General features: G+C 39.2%; 1 protein-coding gene across 1 annotated transcript in view; it reads right to left on the bottom strand.

Annotated features, from left to right (window-relative positions):
* Positions 1-313: 313 nt before the first annotated feature.
* Gm9595 (predicted gene 9595) overlaps positions 314-20056 on the bottom strand; it is a 33360-nt gene continuing 13617 nt past the window's right edge. Inside the window, exons 2-4 of the mRNA NM_001384238.1 lie at positions 4694-4820; positions 4448-4508; positions 314-3085 (exon numbers count right to left, since the gene is read on the bottom strand). Of these exons, the coding sequence (NP_001371167.1) occupies positions 1165-3085; positions 4448-4508; positions 4694-4820 (2109 nt within the window). The 3' untranslated portion in view covers positions 314-1164. The remainder of the gene's footprint in view (positions 3086-4447; positions 4509-4693; positions 4821-20056) is intronic.

Below are 20056 nucleotides of genomic sequence, written 5' to 3'. Positions count from 1 at the left end.
CATGCTTGAGCAGATAGTTGACATTTGCTAAAGGTTTTCTCAAAAATGAATAATGTGTAAATTAATGTAACTGGGTTGGCACAAGATGGAACCATGTCCATCAGAGTCATAGATTGCCTTATTTTTGAGTTCTTTAAAGTCCTAAAAGATTATTGTGACATGCAAACTTTAAGCGATCCAGTCCATGTTAAAGGTTTTACTCTCGCATACAGATACTGTGACGTACAAAATGTTTCCACAGTGGCTCCATTTACAGGGTTAACCTGCAGCATGGATTTTTCTCAAGAAAAAAATGACTGGTCCACACACAAGCTTACCACATTTCTTATTTTTATGAGATTTCTTACAAGTCTGTGTTAATTTATACATGATGAGATCAATGTCAATGTCAACTGCAAAGGCCTTACCACATTAATCACACACACTTTCTCTCTTCAGTGTCTTCTTTTATGAATTCTGAGATATATTGTGTGCTCTTTTATGTATTCAAAGATAACTGTGATACGCAAAGGTTTACCACATTGTGTATATTTATACGGTCTCTCTCTGTCTCTCTCTCTCTCTGCAGTATGTGTTCCTTGCTGCATTAGGAGATAACTGCCTGGCATAGATTTTTCCACATTCCTTATAGTCAGAAGGATTCTGGCCCCTAAAATATGTTCATGACGATTAAGACTATGATAACATCCATAGTCTTTCTCTTCAGTACGTTCACTTATACATTCAGAAATGTAAATTGTAAAAAATTGTAAAAAATTTGCTCACAATCCAATTCCTTCGTAGCTTTTTTCTCCAGTGTGGATTCTTTTATTCTTTTGAAGATTAAAATGTTTTGAAAAGACTTACACACACTGAATACACTTGTAAGGTTTCTCTCTAGTATGTCTTCTCTTATGAATTTGTAGATTATAATGCTAGGAAAAGGCTATATCACATTCATTAAATTTGAAGGGTTTCTCGTAGGTATGTGTTTTTCTATGAATTTGAAGATGACAGTATTGGGAAAAGCCTTTATCTCATTGATTACATTTGTAGGGTTTTTGTTCAGTATGTGTTTTTCTATGAATGTGGAGATTACTGTATTGGAAAAAGGCTTTATCACATTGATTACATTTGTAGGGTTTCTCTCCAGTATGTATCCTTACATGGTTTTGGAGATTAATTTCATAGAAAAGGCTTATCACACTGATTACATTTGTAGGGTTTCTCTCCAGTATGTGTTCTTCTATGAGTTTGAAGAGTACTGTATTGAGAAAAGGCTTTATCACATTGATTACATTTGAAGGGTTTCTCTCCAGTATGTGTTCTTCTATGAGTTTGAAGAGTACTGTGTTTTGAAAAAGCTTTATCACACTGATTACATTTGAAGGGTTTCTCTCCAGTATGTATTCTTCTATGAGTTTGAAGAGTATTGTATTGAGAAAAGGCTTTATCACATTGATTACATTTGTAGGGTTTCTCTCCAGTATGTATCCTTATATGTTTTTGGAGATGACATTTCTCAGAAAACGCTTTATCACATTGATTACATTTGTAGGGTTTCTCTCCAGTATGTGTTCTTCTATGAATGTGGAGGTGATAGTTATGGGAAAAGGCTTTATCACACTGATTACATTTGAAGGGTTTCTCTCCAGTATGTGTTCTTCTATGAGTTTGAAGATTACTGTATTGAGAAAAGGCTTTATCACATTGATTACATTTGAAGGGTTTCTCTCCAGTATGTGTTCTTCTATGACTTTGAAGAGTACTGTATTGAGAAAAGGTTTTATCACACTGATTACATTTGAAGGGTTTCTCTCCAGTATGTGTTCTTCTATGAGATTGAAGATTACTGTGTTTTGAAAAGGCTTTATCACATTGATTACATTTGAAGGGTTTCTCTCCAGTATGTGTTCTTCTATGAGTTTGAAGAGTACTGTATTGAGAAAAGGCTTTATCACATTGATTACATTTGAAGGGTTTCTCTCCAGTATGTGTTCTTCTATGAGATTGAAGAGTACTGTGTTTTGAAAAGGCTTTATCACATTGATTACATTTGAAGGGTTTCTCTCCAGTATGTGTTCTTCTATGAGTTTGAAGAGTACTGTATTGAGAAAAGGCTTTATCACATTGATTACATTTGAAGGGTTTCTCTCCAGTATGTGTTCTTCTGTGAGTTTGAAGAGAAAAGTATTGAGAAAAGGCTTTATCACACTGATTACATTTGTAAGGCTTCTCTCCAGTATGTGTTCTTTTATGATTTTGGAGGAGAAAGTGTATTGAAAAGGCTTTATCACATTGATTACATTTGTAGGGTTTCTCTCCAGTATGTGTTCTTCTATGAATGTGGAGGTGATAGTTATGGGAAAAGGCTTTATCACATTGATTACATTTGTAGGGTTTCTCTCCAGTATGTATCCTTATATGTCTTTGGAGACTACATTTCTCAGAAAAGGCTTTATCACACTGATTACATTTGTAGGGTTTCTCTCCAGTATGTGTTCTTCTATGAGTTTGAAGAGTACTGTATTGAGAAAAGGCTTTATCACATTGATTACATTTGAAGGGTTTCTCTCCAGTATGTGTTCTTCTATGAGTTTGAAGATTACTGTATTGAGAAAAGGCTTTATCACATTGATTACATTTGTAGGGTTTCTCTCCAGTATGTGTTCTTCTATGACTTTGAAGATGATTATGTTTTGAAAAGGATTTATCACAGTGATTACATTTGAAGGGTTTCTCTCCAGTATGTATGCTTATATGTGTTTGGAGATGACGTTTAAAAGAAAAGACTTTATCACATTCATTATATATGAAGGGTTGCTCTCCAGTATGAAATCTTTCATGCCTTTTAAGATGACTGAGCTTTGCAAATCCTTTACCACATTGTTTACATTCAAAGCGTTTCTGTCCAGTTTGTGTTCTTTTATGTACTTGGAGACTAGTGTAAGGTAAAACGTCTTCGACACAGTGAATATCTTCAGAGGGCATCTTTTCTGTATGAATCCTTTCATGCCTTTGAGCATGACTGTGAGCACATAAAACAAAGGCTTTATCACGTTGAGTATATTCAGAGGGTTTCTCTGCACTCTGAATCCTTTCACACCTAAGAAGAGAATTGGCACATGTGAAAGTTTTACCCCACGGATGAATACTTTCTTCTTGTTTTTCTGTTTGGTAGTTTGATTACTTATTTTATATAAGTACACTGTAGCTGTCCTGTCTTCTGACACTCCAGAAGAGGGAGTCGGATCTCACTAGGGATGGTTGTGAGCCACCGTGTGGTTCCTGAGATTTGAACTTAGGACCTTCAGAAGGCCAGTTGGTGCTCTTAACTGCTGAGCCATCTCTGAAGTCCCAGAATACTTTCATCTCTAGGATTTAATGTTACTCTTTGTCTAAATGTAAACAGGCATCAGACCTTTTATCCCTTTGCTTACATTCATGCTGTTCCCCTTCATTATGGGTTGTTTCTCATGGTTAGAGACATCTGAGAAGGTATGAACATTGATTACATGGCTCAGTTTTAGGTATTCTTTTTCTATAAAATGTTGTTCCTGTACTTGAAGAAAAGTGGAGCAATTCAGAGCTTTAACGGACTAAGTGTATTCTAAATTTTACTGTACTGTGGCTCATAGTATATTTGCAAAGTGAACCAGGAGAAATAGGAGCATTTCTACATCCCTAGGACTCAAGAGAATTTTCACCAGAATGAGGTTGCTGATGTTTTGCCATCAAACTTGGAAATGTAATTAACTGTTAACTTGTATTATGTTCAAATATCTACTCTATAACTGCAACCCACTATATATCTTCTAATAGTTATAGGAGGCAAAAGAAAAGAGAGAGAGAAAGAAAGACAGACATAGTTTTTTTGGGATATCTGTTTGGTATACATGGTGTGTATCCATTATAAAATATTATATACTTATGAAAGGAAGTCCAATACATAAAATGTTGAAGTTTGCATTCACAAGGTTTGACTCAGTGTTCTCATAGACATGTGAAATATGGATTAAGGTTACTGCAAAGCCGCCTACTCACCTCCCAAATGCTGCCCTTCTAACTAAACTTAGCACTGACACTGCTAATAAATGAGTACAACCAGCTTAAATATAGACTATTGCTTCTTAGAAGCTTTTGGACACATATTTATCAACTATTCAATTCCTGTAGCTTTTCCAAATTAAGCAGAAACAGACTGGCAGTTGTACTGTGTTGCGCTAATAGGGCTATGTTTCAAATGAGGATACACACTAAGGCATTGTTTCCTTGTCCTCTTTCTTAAAGGAAGATCTTTCAAAAAATCAGATACAGGACATTATAGGTGATGGTTTTGTAGGAATGTAACAATCATCAATATACCTAAAGCTGTGCTAATTTACACGGCTCCTTTTCTTATCAATTTTCAGCACACATTAAAATATCTTTAGAGGCAGATTTGTATGAGCTTGCACATGAAAATTACCTTCTGTGTCTTCTAGAACTTTGACAATATTCTTCAATATTTTGGGCTTCCCAATTAAAGCCTAAAACAGAAAATGTATGCCTTGAAATTTGGCAAAATGTAAGTTACTATTTTCAGTGAACCTTATAGTCATGCATGATTTATTCACCAAATCCTTCCTTCATTTTTATTGAAACTACAGAAGTGCATCAAAAGAAAAATTTTTTTCTTTAATTTTAAATCAGGGAAGGGAATTCATAGTCTTACCTATAGCACTGAGGTTCCTGTAGGTCTCCAGCATGACATCTTTGTAGAGCTTCTTCTGGGAAGGATCCAGCAGAGCCCACTCCTCTTGAGTGAAGTTCACATGCACGTCCTCATAAGTCAGTGCATTCTAGAGCATCCCATAAACGTGTACAAAAGAAAGCACAATAGAAACATCGGGCATCTATTCTTCATAGGCAATGTGTTCATATAATTCTGGGGCCTGTAAAACTTATTTACTCACACCCAAGTTCTACTGTAACTACCAAACCATATCAGAAGGAAACTTAATAATAAGGTTCACCCCTGTCATTTCTTTTTTTCTTTTTTAAGAGTTATGTATTTCATATATGTGAGCACACTGTTGCTATCTTCAGACTCCCACATGAGGGCATTGGATCACTATTACAGGTGGTTGTGAACCACCAAGTGGTTGCTGGGAATTAAATGCAGGACCTCTGCATGAACAATCAGTTTCCTAAGTGCTGAGGCATCTCTCTAGCCCTGTCACCCCTGTCATTTCTCAGCCCTTTGAATAGGATGTAGCCTTTTTCAAAAATGTCAATTACACGTATAAAGAGAAAAGCTCTACAAGAGCAATAGTGTTTGGCACACACCAAAGAAATTGTATTAATATTAACAATTACTAATATAAAACACAATAAGCATACTGGGTCTACTCGCTTATGCATTTAACAATGCAGTCAGAGCCAGGCATGGTGGCACATGCTTTTAATCTCAGCACTTGGGTGGCAGAGGCAGGCAAATTTCTGAGTTAGAGGCAAGCCTGGTCTACAGAGTGAGTTCCAGGACAGCCAGGGCTACACAGAAAAATCCTGTCTCACAAAACCAAACCAAACCACACCAAACCAAACCAAACCAAACCAATGCAGTCAGGAGACATAGGCAGAAGGCATTGAGTAGGATGTCAGTGTGATGTATACAATGAGTTCTAGGACAGCCAAAGATACATAGGAAGACCCTGTTCTCCTGCCACAATTAACCAACCAAACCAGAAACATAGAATGAACTTATGTGCTTTTATTTAAGTTCTTATTTAAAAAAAAGATTTTATCTATATATTTTATGTATATGTTACTGCAGCTTTCTTCAGACACATCAGAAGAGGGCATCAGATCCCAATACAGACGGTTGTGAACCACTATGTGGTTGCTGGGAATTGATCTTTGGAAGAGCAGTCAGTGCTCTTACCTGCTGTGGGATCTCTCCAGCCCTTTACTTAAACTCTTTTGAGAGTGATACATACAATACAGTTCTGTATTCATCTTCCAGAACCTGAGGTACACCAGTTCACAATATAACTTTAATAAGATATTACCAAAAGGGAATATATGGTTTAGCAGTTCCACTTGGACATAAGAAAATATTGGCCGAGTTCCTGGGTGCCTGGTTACCTATGGTCCCAGTACTGCAGGTATTGGGGAACATGTTTTGTGATCCTCACCTCTAATCCTATGATCCAGGAAGTGTTAGAGCACTTGGGAGTGGTGCTTCCTCTGGGTGTTGTGGGACAGGTTACAGAATTTACACCCAATGTCCACTCATGGCACCAGTCCATAGTGGAAGCAAGTTGATCCATTCTTATCTCCTTGTACAAAGCTCAAGTCCACTTGGATCAAGGACTGCCACATAAAACCGGATACACTGAAACTAGTAGAAGAGAAAGTGGGGGGAGAGCCTCAAACACATGGGCACAGGGAAAAATTTCCTGAACAGAACACCAATGGTTTATGCTCTGTCTTAGTCAGGGTTTCTATTCCTGCACAAACATCATGACCAAGAAGCAGTTGGGGAGGAAAGGGTTTATTTGGCTTACACTTCCAAACTGCTGTTCATCACTAAGGAAGTCAGGACTGGAACTCGAGCAGGTCAGGAAGCAGGAGCTGATGCAGAGGCCATGGAGGGTTGTTCCTTACTGTCTTTCTCAGCCTGCTCTCTTATAGAATCCAACACTACCAGCCCAGGGATGGTTCCACCCATAAGGGGCCCTTCCACCTTGATCACTAATTGAGAAAATGCCTTACAGTTGGATCTCATGGAGGCATTTCTTCAACTGAAGCTCCTTTTTCTGTGATAACTCCAGCTGTGTCAAGTTGACACAAAATTAGCCAGTACATGCTCTAAGACCTAGAATTGACAATGCAACCTCAGGAAAATGCAAAGCTTCTGTAAGGCAAAGGACAGAGCCAATAGGACAAAATGCAATCAACAGATTGGGAAAAGAATTTTAACAACCCTACATCTGCTAGAGGGCTTATATTCAATATATATAAAGAACTTAAGAAGTTAGACGCCAGAGAACCAAATAACCCTATTAAAAATAGAGTCCAGAGCTAAACAAAGAATTCTCAACTGAGGAATATTCAGTGGCTGAGAAGCACCTAAAGAAATAGTCAACATCCTTAGTCAAAAGGGAAATGGAAATCAAAACAACTCTGAGATTCCAGCTTACACCTGTCAGAACGGCTAAGATCAAAATTTCAAGTGACAGCAGATGTTGGTGAGGATTTGGCAAAAGAGGAATACTCCTCCATTGTTGGTGGGATTGCAAGCTCGTACAACCATTCAAGTTTCTTCAGAAAATTGGACATAGTACTACCTGAGAACCCAGCTATACCACTTCTGTGAATATACCCAAAAGATGCTCCAACATATAACAAGGAAACATGTTCCATTATGTTCATAACAGCCTTATTTATAATAGCCAGAAGCTGCAAAGAACTCAGATGTCCTTCAACAGAGGAGTGGATACAGAAAATGTGGTACATTTACACAATGGAGTACTACTCAGCTATTAAAACCAATGACTTCATGAAAATCTTAGGAAAATTGACGGAAATAGACAATATCATCCTGAATGACATAACCCAGTAAAAAAGGACACACATGATATGCACTCATTGATAAGTAGATATTAGCTGAAAAGCTCAGAATAACCAAGGTAAAATTAACAGACCATATGAAGCAAAAGAAGAATGAAGGCCAAAATTTGGATGTTTCAGTCCTTGTAGAATGGGGAAGAAAATACTCATGGGAGGAAAAGTGTGGCAGGACTTGGGAAGAAGTGAGGAGTGGAAGGTAGGAAAAGGGGGACAGGACCAAGTATGGGAGGAGAGAGGGATGATTTACAGAGGATCAAAAGTTTGAACACAGGTGTGTAGAAATGGGGAAGGGAGATCTGGGGGTAGCTACCAGCAAGTCCAAGATGCTATGAGAGCAAAAGGCTCCCAGGATGTAACAGGGATGAGATTAGTTGAAATGCCCAACAAAGGAGGGGAGAATCATTAGAGAACATATCCAGAGGTTAGGCAAGGCCCCCATTTGGAGGCTGGGGCCACCCACTCATCTTCAAATTCCTAACCCAGAATGTTCTGTCTAAAGGAAAGAATGGGACAAAGTATGGAGCAGAGTCTGAGGGAAAGACCATCCAGAGACTGCCTCACTTGGGAATCTAGCCCTTATACAGACAGCATCCAGAGACTGCCCCACTTGGGAATCCATCCCCTATACAGACACTAAACCCAGACACTACTGTGCATGCCAAGAAATGCTTGCTGACAGGAGCCTATTATACCTGTCTCCTTAGAGGCAATGCCAGAGCCTGACAAATACAGAGGCAGATGATCACAGCCAACCACTGGACTGAGCACATGGACCCCAATGGAGGAGTTAGAGAAAGGACTGAAACAGCTGAAGGGGTTTGCAACCCCATAGGAAGAAAAACAATATCAACCAACCAGATACCTCAGAACTCCTAGGAACTAAATCACCAAACAAAGAGTACAGATATTGGAACTCATGGCTCCAGCCCTATGTGGAGCAGAGGATGGAATTGTCTGGCATCAATAGGAGGAGAAGCCGTTGGTTCTGTGAAGGCTCCATGCCCCAGTGTACTGGAATGCCAGAGCGGTGAAATGGGAGTGGGAGGGTGGGAGGGGCAGTATCCTCATAGAAGCAGGAGAAGGCAGTATGAGAAAAGGCGGTTCCAGAGGGGAAATGGTGAACAGATATAACATTTGAAATATTTTATGTATGTGAAATACACAAAATATCCAATTAAAAAAAAATTCCAAAACCTCCTTCCATTATTTGGGAATCTTATGATAGAAATCCAACTTCAAGCATAAAAGCAAAAACCATGAGCAAATATTGTTTCCTGGCTTGCTCTCTTGCTCATCCAGGCCAGCCCTACTCACTTAGCAATTCTTCCACACTCAGTGGATAAGCCTTCCCTAGTCAAGGGTCACAATGCCACAATCTCTCACCAAATTAGCAAACAATCATTCTGACTGTGTACCGCCTCAACTGTAGTTCTCTCAAATGATTGTAGGCTCTGAAATGCTGACAAATTAAGTAACTTAGGAGACAGAGACAATAATATATGAAAATAATTTAAGAACCCCCATACCAAATCAGTCACTGAAGGATTAAAAATCCAAACACTGATGACTGCAAGGACTGGAAAACACAGATTCTCCAAGAAAGGAGGAGAGGCAACCTTTTCAGGTGAAGAAGAGAAAGCTAACACTGTTTCTCCACAGAAAGTCCCCAAACCAACAAAAACTCAAGGAACTGATAGTAAATTATCAGAAGAAGAAAAGAGGTGAAGGCTTATTATTTCCTAGATAAACAATTGTGTAATTAGATTATAATTAATGAATCATACAACATAGATGGCAGCACTGTAAAAAGGAAACATAAACAGGCCTGTGAATCTAACATGGTCATTTAAATAAGAACTGCAAGACTATAATCAGAATGAAAATTACAAACTCAGTGGCCAGCACTCTTCCTGTTCATTGCTATTGTCTGCTTTGACAATAATGTGAGATGGATTGGGAATGGAGGCTAATCCAAAAAACTGAAGAGATTAAGCATTCTGATATTATAAAATTATAAAAGTGTGAACTGCATTTATGAAATGGAAACTCTAAAAAAATACAAAATACCAGGTTAAAAAACACTGTATGATTTCTATTATACACATAAGCTTGCTTGATTTGCTTACCTTGCATTATAAGATATTAGCACCTTTGAAGACAAGTCTGTCCCTATGTTCATGTGTATGATATTTCATGAGAGAGAATGTTTTCCATGTATGTGTGAGTGGCACACAAGAGAGGAGGGTGTCAGACCCCCTGGATCTGGAGTCACAGGTAGTAAACATGGGTGATGGTATCTAAACTCAGATCATCCCAAGCAAAATGCTTCCTAAGTGACCTGCCCAGGTCACAGATTCTTTTCACGCAATAAAAGAAAAGACTTAACATAGATTAATAACAACAAAAATTTAAATTAACAAAGAAGTGAATAAATTAGTTCAGAGAACCTGAAGCTCAGTGTTTAGATGTGAGTTATAGGGCCAGGGTAGAGGCACGTGGACCATCTCTAGTAACTGTTATCTGAGACCCAATAATCATGGCTATCCCTACTGCTGAGTCTTCTACTGCCCTTATACTTACCTGCTGTGTGTAGAGAAAAAGCCAAAAAAAATCTTTATTAGTAAAGGTTTTCCACTTGAACAGAACAGATAGTTTGGATCTCTCTATGTATGTAGAAAGTGGATATATAAGAATGGCTCACAGAATGTGGTCCAACTAGGAAACCAATAACTGCATACCAATGGAAAGTTGAAGGATATAGTAGTGCCTGTATGTCTCAACTGGCCTTCCTCATATACCATAATTCCAAAGATGGAACCTCTAATGGTAGAAAAATCAACTGATCTCTCTTGCCACAGTATGGCAAGCATAAAGAGAGAAGGAGAGAGCATCTTCAATATCCTTTATAAATGTAGGATGCCGCCAGAAGTAGTAGCCTAGATTAAAGACTGTTTTTTGTCAATTCAAAAGCTCCAGAAGGAAGAAGGGTTCTCCCTAGCCAGGCATGGTGGTGCACACTTTTAATCCGAGCACTTGGGAAGCAGAGGCCGGCGGGTTTCTGAATTGGAGGCCAGCCTGGTCTACAGAGTGAGTTCCAGGACAGCCAGGGCTACACAGAGAAACCCTGTCATGAAAAAAACAAAAACAAATAAACAAACAAACAAAAAAACAAAAAAACTACTTTCACAATGCCCACCTGTTCCAGTTTTAGCTAAGTCAACTTGTTTTAATACAGTAATTTGAACTACTTGAAGTAGTGTTAATTACAGTGACAATATGTTCAGTTCTTTATCCAGATTCATGACTGCCTTTTCTGCAGCCAGAGTCATGGCCAGTCAAGGTGATTATCGACCAGGTCAAATTGATTACCTCACTTCTCATTGCTAATGTCAAGTACTGCCAAACCAGGAAAACTTTCCCCTTCAAAGCCTAGGCTAGAAGACATGCAGCGCTGTCTTCCCATCATGTGGCCTTAGGAACAGGGCCAGATGTTCAAAGCAGTTATCAATTACATAGCATGAGCCAGCCTAGGCATCAAGAGACCTTGTCCTAAACTGCCCTTGTAATAAAATAAAAGAAATTTTTATATGTGGGAAACACCACAGAATTGCAAATAGTAACAGATCATAGCAGTGCTGAATTTACAGAAATTACATTGAAAAGGGAACCAGTAATTGTTTTGTTTTGTTTTGTTTTTTTTGGTTTTGGTTTTTGGTTTTTGAAGATAGGGTTTCTCTGTATAGCCCTGGCTGTCCTGGAACTCACGCTATAGACCAGACTGTCCTCAAACTCAGAAATCTGCCTGCCTCTGCCTCCCAAGTGCTGGGATTAAAAGCGTGCACCATTGGCAGGAGACATCTTGGATCCGGGACTCCACTGAGATTAGTCTGCACAGGTGAGAGTGTGGACTATAGGAGCTGACAGTTTCTGGGACAGGATGTCTGAGGCACCCCCCTTTTCAGGCTCCAGACATCCGGGCACCTGTCCTGCCAGAGGATAGGTGTCCAACCGGCCCGGAGGGATTTGCCTGAGCATCAGCGGGAGCCATCTTGCTTTCCGGATCCCTATGAGACTAGTCTATGCAGGTGAGAGTGAGGACTACAGAAGCTAACAGCTTCCGTGACAGGCCACAGCAACACAGCTTCTGGGACAGGTCCTGTATTGGACCATCATCTTCGGCCAGGAGGGAAGTCCGAACGCCAGATACCTGTGCACCTTCCATGTAAGAGTAGAGCTTGCCTGCAGAGAGTGCTCTGACCACTGAAACTCAGAGGAGGGAGCTAGTCTTGCAGGTCTGCTGAGAGAGGCTAACAGAATCCCAACAGGAACAATCTCTAACCAGAGACAACTAAAACAACTAACTCCAGAGATTACCAGATGGAGAAAGGCAAACATAAGAATCTTACTATGAGAAAACAAGACCACTCATCATCATCAGAACGCAGCACTCCCAGCCCGCCCAGTCCTGGGCACCCCAAAACACCCGAAAAGATAGACCCGGATTTAAAAGCATATCTCATGATGATGATAGAGGACATCAAGAAGGACTTTAATAACTCACTTAAAGAAATACAGTAGAACACTGCTAAACATGCACAAGAACTTAGAGAGGAAGCACAAAAATCCCTTAAAGAATTGCAGGAAAACATGACCAAACAGGTGATGGAATTGAATAAAACCATCCAAGATCTAAAAAGGGAAGTAGACACAATAAAGAAAACCCAAAGTGAGGCAACGCTGGAGATAGAAACCCTAGGAAAGAAATCTGGAACCATAGATTCGAGCATCAGCAACAGAATACAAGAGATGGAAGAGAGAATCTCAGGTGCAGAAGATTCCATAGAGAACATAGGGACAACAATCACAGAAAATATAAAATGCAAAAATATCCTAACTCAAAACATCCAGGAAATCCAGGACACAATGAGACGACCAAACCTATGGACAATAGGAGTAGATGAGAATGAAGATTTTCAACTCAAAGGGCCAGCAAATATCTTCAACAAACTTATTGAAGAAAATTTACCAAACCTAAAGAAAGACATGCCCATGAACATACAAGAAGCCTACAGAACTCCAAATAGACTGGACCAGAAAGGAAATTCCTCCTGACACATAATAATCAGAACAACAAATGCACTACATAAAGATAGAATATTAAAAGCAGTAAGGGAAAAAGGTCAAGTAACATATAAAGGCAAGCCTATCAGAATTACACCAGACTTTTCACCAGAGACTATGAAAGCCACAAGAGCCTGGACAGATGTTATATAGACACTAGAGAGCATGAATGCCAGCCCAGGCTACTATACCCAGCCAAACTCTCAATTACCATAGATGGAAAAACCAAAGTATTCTATGACAGAACCAAATTGACACATTATCTTTCCACGAATCCAGCCCTTCAAAGGATAATAACAGAAAAAAAACAATAGAAGGACGAAAACCACACCCTAGAAAAAGCAAGAAAGTAATCCTTCAACAAACCTAAAAGAAGACAGCCGCAAGAACAGAATGGCAACTCTAACAACAAAAATAATAGGAAGCAACAATTACTTTTCCTTAATATCTCTTAATATTAATGGAGTCAATTCCCCAATAAAAAGACATAGACTAACAGCCTGGCTAAACAAACAGGACCCAACATTTTGGTGCTTACAGGAAACCCATCTCAGGGAAAAAGACAGACACTACTACCTCAGAGTGAAAGACTGGAAAACAATTTTCTAAGCAAATGGTCTGAAGAAACAAGCTGGAGTAGCCATTCTAATATCGAATAAAATCGACTTACTTCCAACCCAAAGTTATCAAAAAAGATAAGGAGGAACACTTCATACTCATCAAAGGTAAAATACTCCAAGAGGAACTCTCAATTCTGAATATCTATGCTCCAAATAAAAGGGCAGCCACATTCATTAAAGAAACCTTAGTACAGCTCAAAGCACACATTGCACCTCACACAATAATAGTGGGAGACTTCAACACCCCACTTTCATCAATGGACAGATCGTGGAAACAAAAACTAAACAGGGACACAGTGAAACTAACAGAAGTGATGAAACAAATAGACTTAACAGATATCTACAGAACATTTTAATCCGAAAACAAAAAGATATACCTTCTTCTCAGCACCTCATGGTATGTTCACCAAAATTGACCATATAATTGGTCACAAAAAAGGCCGCTACAAATACAAAAATATTGAAATTGTCCCAAGCATCCTATAAGACCACCATGGATTAAGGTTGATCTTCAATAACAACATAAATGATGGATAGCAAACATTTATGTGGAAACTGAACAACACTCTTCTCAATGATACCTTGAACAAGTAAGGAATAAAGAAAGAAATTAAGGACTTTTTAGAGTTTAATGAAAATGAAGCCACAACATACCCAAACTTATGGGACACAATGAAAGCTTATCTAAGTTGGAAACTCATAGCTCTGAGCGCCTCTAAAAAGAAACTAGAGCACACAATAGCAGCTTGACAACACACCTAAAAGCTCTAGAAAAAAAGGAAGCAAATTCACCCAAGAGGAATAGATGGCAGGAAATAACCAAACTCAGGGGCGAAATCAACCAAGTAGAAACAAGAACTATTCAAAGAATCAACCAAATGAGGAGCTGGTTCTTTGAGAAAATCAACAAGATAGATAAACCCTTAGCCAGACACACTAGAGGGCACAGGGAAAGCATCCTAATTAACAAAATCAGAAATGAAAAGGGAGACATAACAACAGATCCTGAAGAAATCCAAAACACCATCAGATCCTTCTACAAAAGCCTATACTCAACAAAACAGGAAAACCTAGATGAAATGGACAAATTTCTAGACAGATACCAGGTACCAAAGTTAAATCAGGATCAAGTTAATGATCTAAACAGTCCCATATCCCCTAAAGAAATAGAAGCAGTCATTAATAGTCTCCCAGCCAAAAAACGCCCAGGACCAGATGGGTTTAGTGCAAAGTTCTATCAGACCTTCAAAGAAGATCTAATTCCAGTTCTGCACAAACTATTCCACAAAATAGAAGTAGAAGGTACTTTACTCAACTCATTCTACGAAGCCACAATTACTCTGATATCTAAACCACAGAAAGATCCAACAAAGATAGAGAACCTCAGACCAATTTTTTTTTTATGAATATCGATGCAAAAATACTCAATAAAATTCTGGCTAACCCAATCCAAGAACACATTAAAACAATCATCCATCCTGACAAAGTAGGTTTTATTCCAGGGATGCAGGGATGGTTTAATATATGAAAATCCACCAACATAATCCACTATATAAACAAAGTCAAAGACAAAAACCACATGATCATCTCCTTAGATGCAGAGAAAGCATTTGACAGAATCCAACATCCATTCATGATAAAAGTCTTGGAAAGATCAGGAATTCAAGGCCCATACCTAAACATGGTAAAAGCAATCTACAGCAAACCAGTAGCCAACATCAAAGTAAATGGTGAGAAGCTGGAAGCAATCCCACTAAAATCAGGGACTAGACAAAGCTGCCCACTTTCTCCCTACCTATTCAACATTGTATTTGAAGTCCTAGCCAGAGCAATTCGACAACAAAAGGAGATCAAGGGGATACAAATTGGAAAAGAGGAAGTCAAAATATCACTTTTTGCAGATGATATGAGAGTATATATGGATGACCCTAAAAATTCCACCAGAGAACTCGTAACCTGATAAACAGCTTCAGTGAAGTAGCTGGATATAAAATTAACTCAAACAAGTCAATGGCTTTTCTCTACACAAAGAATAAACAGGCTGAGAAAGAAATTAAGGAAACAACACCCTTCTCAATAGTCACAAATAATATAAAATACCTTGGCGTGACTCTAACTAAGGAAGTGAAAGATTTGTATGATAAGAGCTTCAAGTCTCTGAAGAAAGAAATTAAAGAAGATCTCAGAAGATGGAAAGATCTCACATGCTCATGGATTGGCAGGATCAACATTGTAAAAATGGCTATCTTGCCAAAAGCAATCTACAGATTCAATGCAATCCCCATCAAAATTCCAACTCAATTCTTCAAAAAATTAGAAAGAGCAATTGGCAGATTCATCTGGAATAACAAAAAACCTAGGATAGCAAAAACTCTTCTCAAGGATAAAAGAACCTCTGGTGGAATCACCATGCTTTACCTAAAGCTGTACTACAGAGCAATTGTGATTAAAGACTGCATGGTACTGGTATAGCAACAGACAAGTAAACCAATGGAATAGAATTGAAGACCCAGAAATGAACCCACACACCCATGGTCACTTGATCTTTGACAAGGGAGCTAAAACCATTCAGTGGAAAAAAGACAGCATTTTCAACAAATGATGCTGGCACAACTGGTGGTTATCATGTAGAAGAATGCGAATTGATCCATTCCTCTCTCCTTGTACTAAGGTCAAATCTAAGTGGATCAAGGAACTCCACATAAAACCAGAGATACTGAAACTTATAGAGGAGAAAGTGGGGAAAAGGCTAGAAGATACGGGCACAGGGGAAAAATTCCTGAATAGAACAGCAATGGCTTGTGCTGTAAGATCGAGAACTGACAAATGGGACCTCATAAAACTGCAAAGCTTCTGTAAGGCAAAAGACACCGTCAATAAGACAAAAAGGCCACCAACAGATTGGGAAAGGATCTTTACCTATCCTAAATCAGATAGGGGACTAATATCCAATATATATAAAGAACTCAAGAAGGTAAATGCCAGAAAATCAAATAACCCCATTAAAAAATGGGGCTCAGAGCTAAACAAAGAATTCTCACCTGAGGAATACTGAATGGCTAAGAAGCACCTGAAAAAATGTTCAGCATCCTTAATCATCAGGGAAATGCAAATCAAAACAACCCTGAGATTCCACCTCACACCAGTCAGAATGGCTGAGATCAAAAATTCAGGTGACAGCAGATGCTGGCGAGGATGTGGAGAAAGAGGAACACTCCTTCATTGTTGGTGGGATTGCAAACTTGTACAGCCACTCAGGAAATCAGTCTGGCGGTTCCTCAGAAAATTGGATGTAGTACTACAGGAGGATCCCGCAATACCTCTCCCGGGCATATATCCAGAAGATGTTCCAACTGGTAAGAAAGACACATGCTCCACTATGTTCATAGCAGCCTTATTTATAATAGCCAGAAGCTGCAAAGAACCCAGACACCCCTCAACAGAAGAATGGATACAAAAAAATGTGGTACATTTACACAATGGAGTACTACTCAGCTATCAAAAAGAATGAATTTCTGAAATTCCTAGGCAAATGGATGGACCTGGAGGGCATCATCCTGAGTGAGGTAACCCAATCACAAAAGAACTCAAATGATATGTACTCACTGATAAGTGGATATTAGCCCAGAAACTTAGAATACCCAAGATATAAGATACAATTTCCAAAACACATGAAACTCAAGAAGAACGAAGACCAAAGTGTAGATACTTTGCCCCTTCTTAGAATTGGGAACAAAACACCCATGGAAGGAGTTACAGAGACAAAGTTTGGAGCTGAGACAAAAGGATGGACCATCTAGAGACTGCCATATCCAGAGATCCATACCTTAATCAGCTCCAAACGCTGACACCATTGCATACACTAGCAAGATTTTGCGACCCTGATATAGCTGTCTCTTGGGAGACTATGCCCGGGCCTAGCAAACACAGAAGTGGATGCTCACAGTCAGCTATTGGTTGGATCACAGGGCCCCCAATGGAGGAGCTAGAGAAAGTACCTAAGGAGCTAAAGGGAACTGCAACCCTATAGGTGGAACAACAACATGAACTAACCAGTACCCGAAGCTCTTGTCTCTAGCTGCATATGTATCAAAAGATGGCCTAGTCGGCCATCACTGGAAAGAGAGGCCCATTGGTCATGCAAACTTTATATGCCCCAGTACAGGAGAACGCCAGGGCCAAAAAGTGGGAGTGGGTGGGAGGGTATGGGGGACTTTTGGGATAGCATTGGAAACGTAAATGAGGAAAATACCTAATTAAAAAAAATATATAAATATATAATACATATATATTTATATATATATAAAGCGGGCACCACCAAGCCCGGCATTTTTTTTTTTTGAGACAGGATATCTCTCTGTAGTCTCAGCTGTACTGGAACTCGCTCTGTAGACCAGTGTGGCCTCAAACTCAGAAATCCGCCTGCCTCTCAATAATTGGTTTTTTCATACTTAAATAAAATTGAAAAACTGCATAGACATACTGGCATCCAAAACTAGCTGCCTATACCCTCATATCAGGAATAGCATTAATGAAACACTATTTGAACTTGCCTCTATGTGGACTCTTAGTTGCTGACACCTGTATCTTGACACATGCAACTACAACCACTGGCCTGGGTTTCAATTCCTGAGCTGACTTAATGATGTCAGTGAAGATTGCACATGTATCTGTAGAACAGTACCCTACGTGCAAATTGAATACTCATTGGCTTAACTGACGTTCACAAATCAAACACCCATCAATATAGGCTGTCTTCATCACAGAACATGATTAATACATGATCCAAAATTAAAAATCACCTCCCTGCCATAATCAGGTCTTGTTCATAATGGTAACTCCAGCAGCTGATTGCCTACACATTTCCCCAGCAGGGATCGCAATAAACTCTCTTCTCTTCTGATGTGAATGCAGAAGCCATGCCCATCATGCAAATCCTGTTCCTCTTACTGTAATAAAAAACTTGATTACATACATGATTCAGCAAGTAATTTAAAAACACGGTGGTGGTAGTGATTTAGACTTAAGTATTTAGTTGGTTTAGTCAACAGGAGAACAATGTCATTGTCCTGGGAAATACAGAGTGGAATGAATGCTACCTGACTCGACATAGGAAAGCTTGTCTCAGAAACATTATTAAAAAGCCTGCAGGTACAGCTGGTGTGGATTAACATCTTTCCCAGGGTGAGATCACTTATTCACCTCTGGCTGATGCCCAAAGAAGACCCAGCCTAGGAAACAGCATGAATTCCACATATGGTGTCATCAGTAAGTCCTTGTAGGATCAGCCCCCAGGTTACACTTTGAATAATTTACTGGGTGACAGGACATTGCAAGTCACTGAGGCTGATGGAGATTTACAGAGCAAAACTATCTTCTAGTCCATAATGTAAGATCTAGAAAAGAGGTTTTGTTGTTATTGTTGTTGTTATTTGTTTTTTGTTTTGTTTTGTTTTGTTTTATTTTGTTTTGTTTTGTTTTGTATTTTCATGACAGGGTTTCTCTGTATAGCCCTGGCTGTCCTGGATCTCAATTTGTAGACCAGGGTAGCCTTGATCTCAGAAAACTCCCTACCTATGCCTATCAAGTGCTGAAATTAAAGGCGTGTGCCACCACTACCCGGCTTAGAAAAGACTTTTAAAAGATAAGATTCATGCTAGAACTCTCCCATACATAAAGGACAGAGAACACAAATACAGAAAATATCAAGGATACATCACCTAACAGCACTGTGGTTATGGTTCTAACATGATCATGTCTGCTGACCTTCTCTAATCTCAGAATAAGACTGTTTGAAGGTTCTGACTCACCCACCCACCCACCCGCCCGTCCATCCGTCCATCCATCCATCCATCCATCCATCCATCCATCCATCCATCCAAATATATGGGTGTAGCTATTTTCCACTTTGCCCAGTGTATATGTGTCTGTGTGAGTGACTCCTTTCCTCTCCTCTCCTCTCTCTCTTGAAGAGAGTTAACAAACTCCCTGGCCAGAAAGTAGCTTCTAGCAATAAAAATTTGTATTTAATACTCCCCAGGCTAGCCAGCAGGTTTTAATTCCCAGATATTAGTGTTTATTTATGTAGAAATAATAAAGAGTTAAGTTTATAGCAATACTAAGACATAACAGACGTAAAGAGTTAATAAAGAATAGTTTCTCCAGCACTTAATGTACCACAGAATAATGAGAAAGAATGTAGATTTTACCACAACATTATAAGAAAGAGTTAAGATTCCCCAGCATGGCATGAAGCACAGGACAGTCATAAAGTTAAGAAGGAGTTAAGTTTTCAGGGCTTAATAAAGCACACAATAGTAATAGAGAGTTATAAAGTGAAGATACAGCAATTAATAAAGCATAGAGTTTTATAAAGTAAAAATAATGCACAGCGAGATAAAGAGGAAAGAAGCCAGCCATTTTCAGCCACAATATGAGTAAGAGAGTGTCAAGTCTCTAGAAGCCATTAGTGGATAGCATCCAGTACACTTGGAGAAAGTTACCCGGCCAGAGATCATCAGTCTTTTGGCCCTCATCCAATGCTGTGTCCTAACCACCTGAGCTGTAAACCCCCAAAAGCTGGAATGCCCCCAGCAGCAGGGGCTGTCCCTAAACCTGTAGCCTAATGTGGTATCTGATGCACCTAATCTGGGGAAGACTTGATGAGAAAAGGTGGGAAGATACCTGGGGCCAGGAGAAGCAATGGAAAAGGTCTCTATGAC

The sequence above is a fragment of the Mus musculus genome, chromosome 13 (genome assembly GCF_000001635.26).
Source record: "Mus musculus strain C57BL/6J chromosome 13, GRCm38.p6 C57BL/6J".
Taxonomy (NCBI): domain Eukaryota; kingdom Metazoa; phylum Chordata; class Mammalia; order Rodentia; family Muridae; genus Mus; species Mus musculus.
This window is presented reverse-complemented; position numbering and strand designations above follow the sequence as displayed.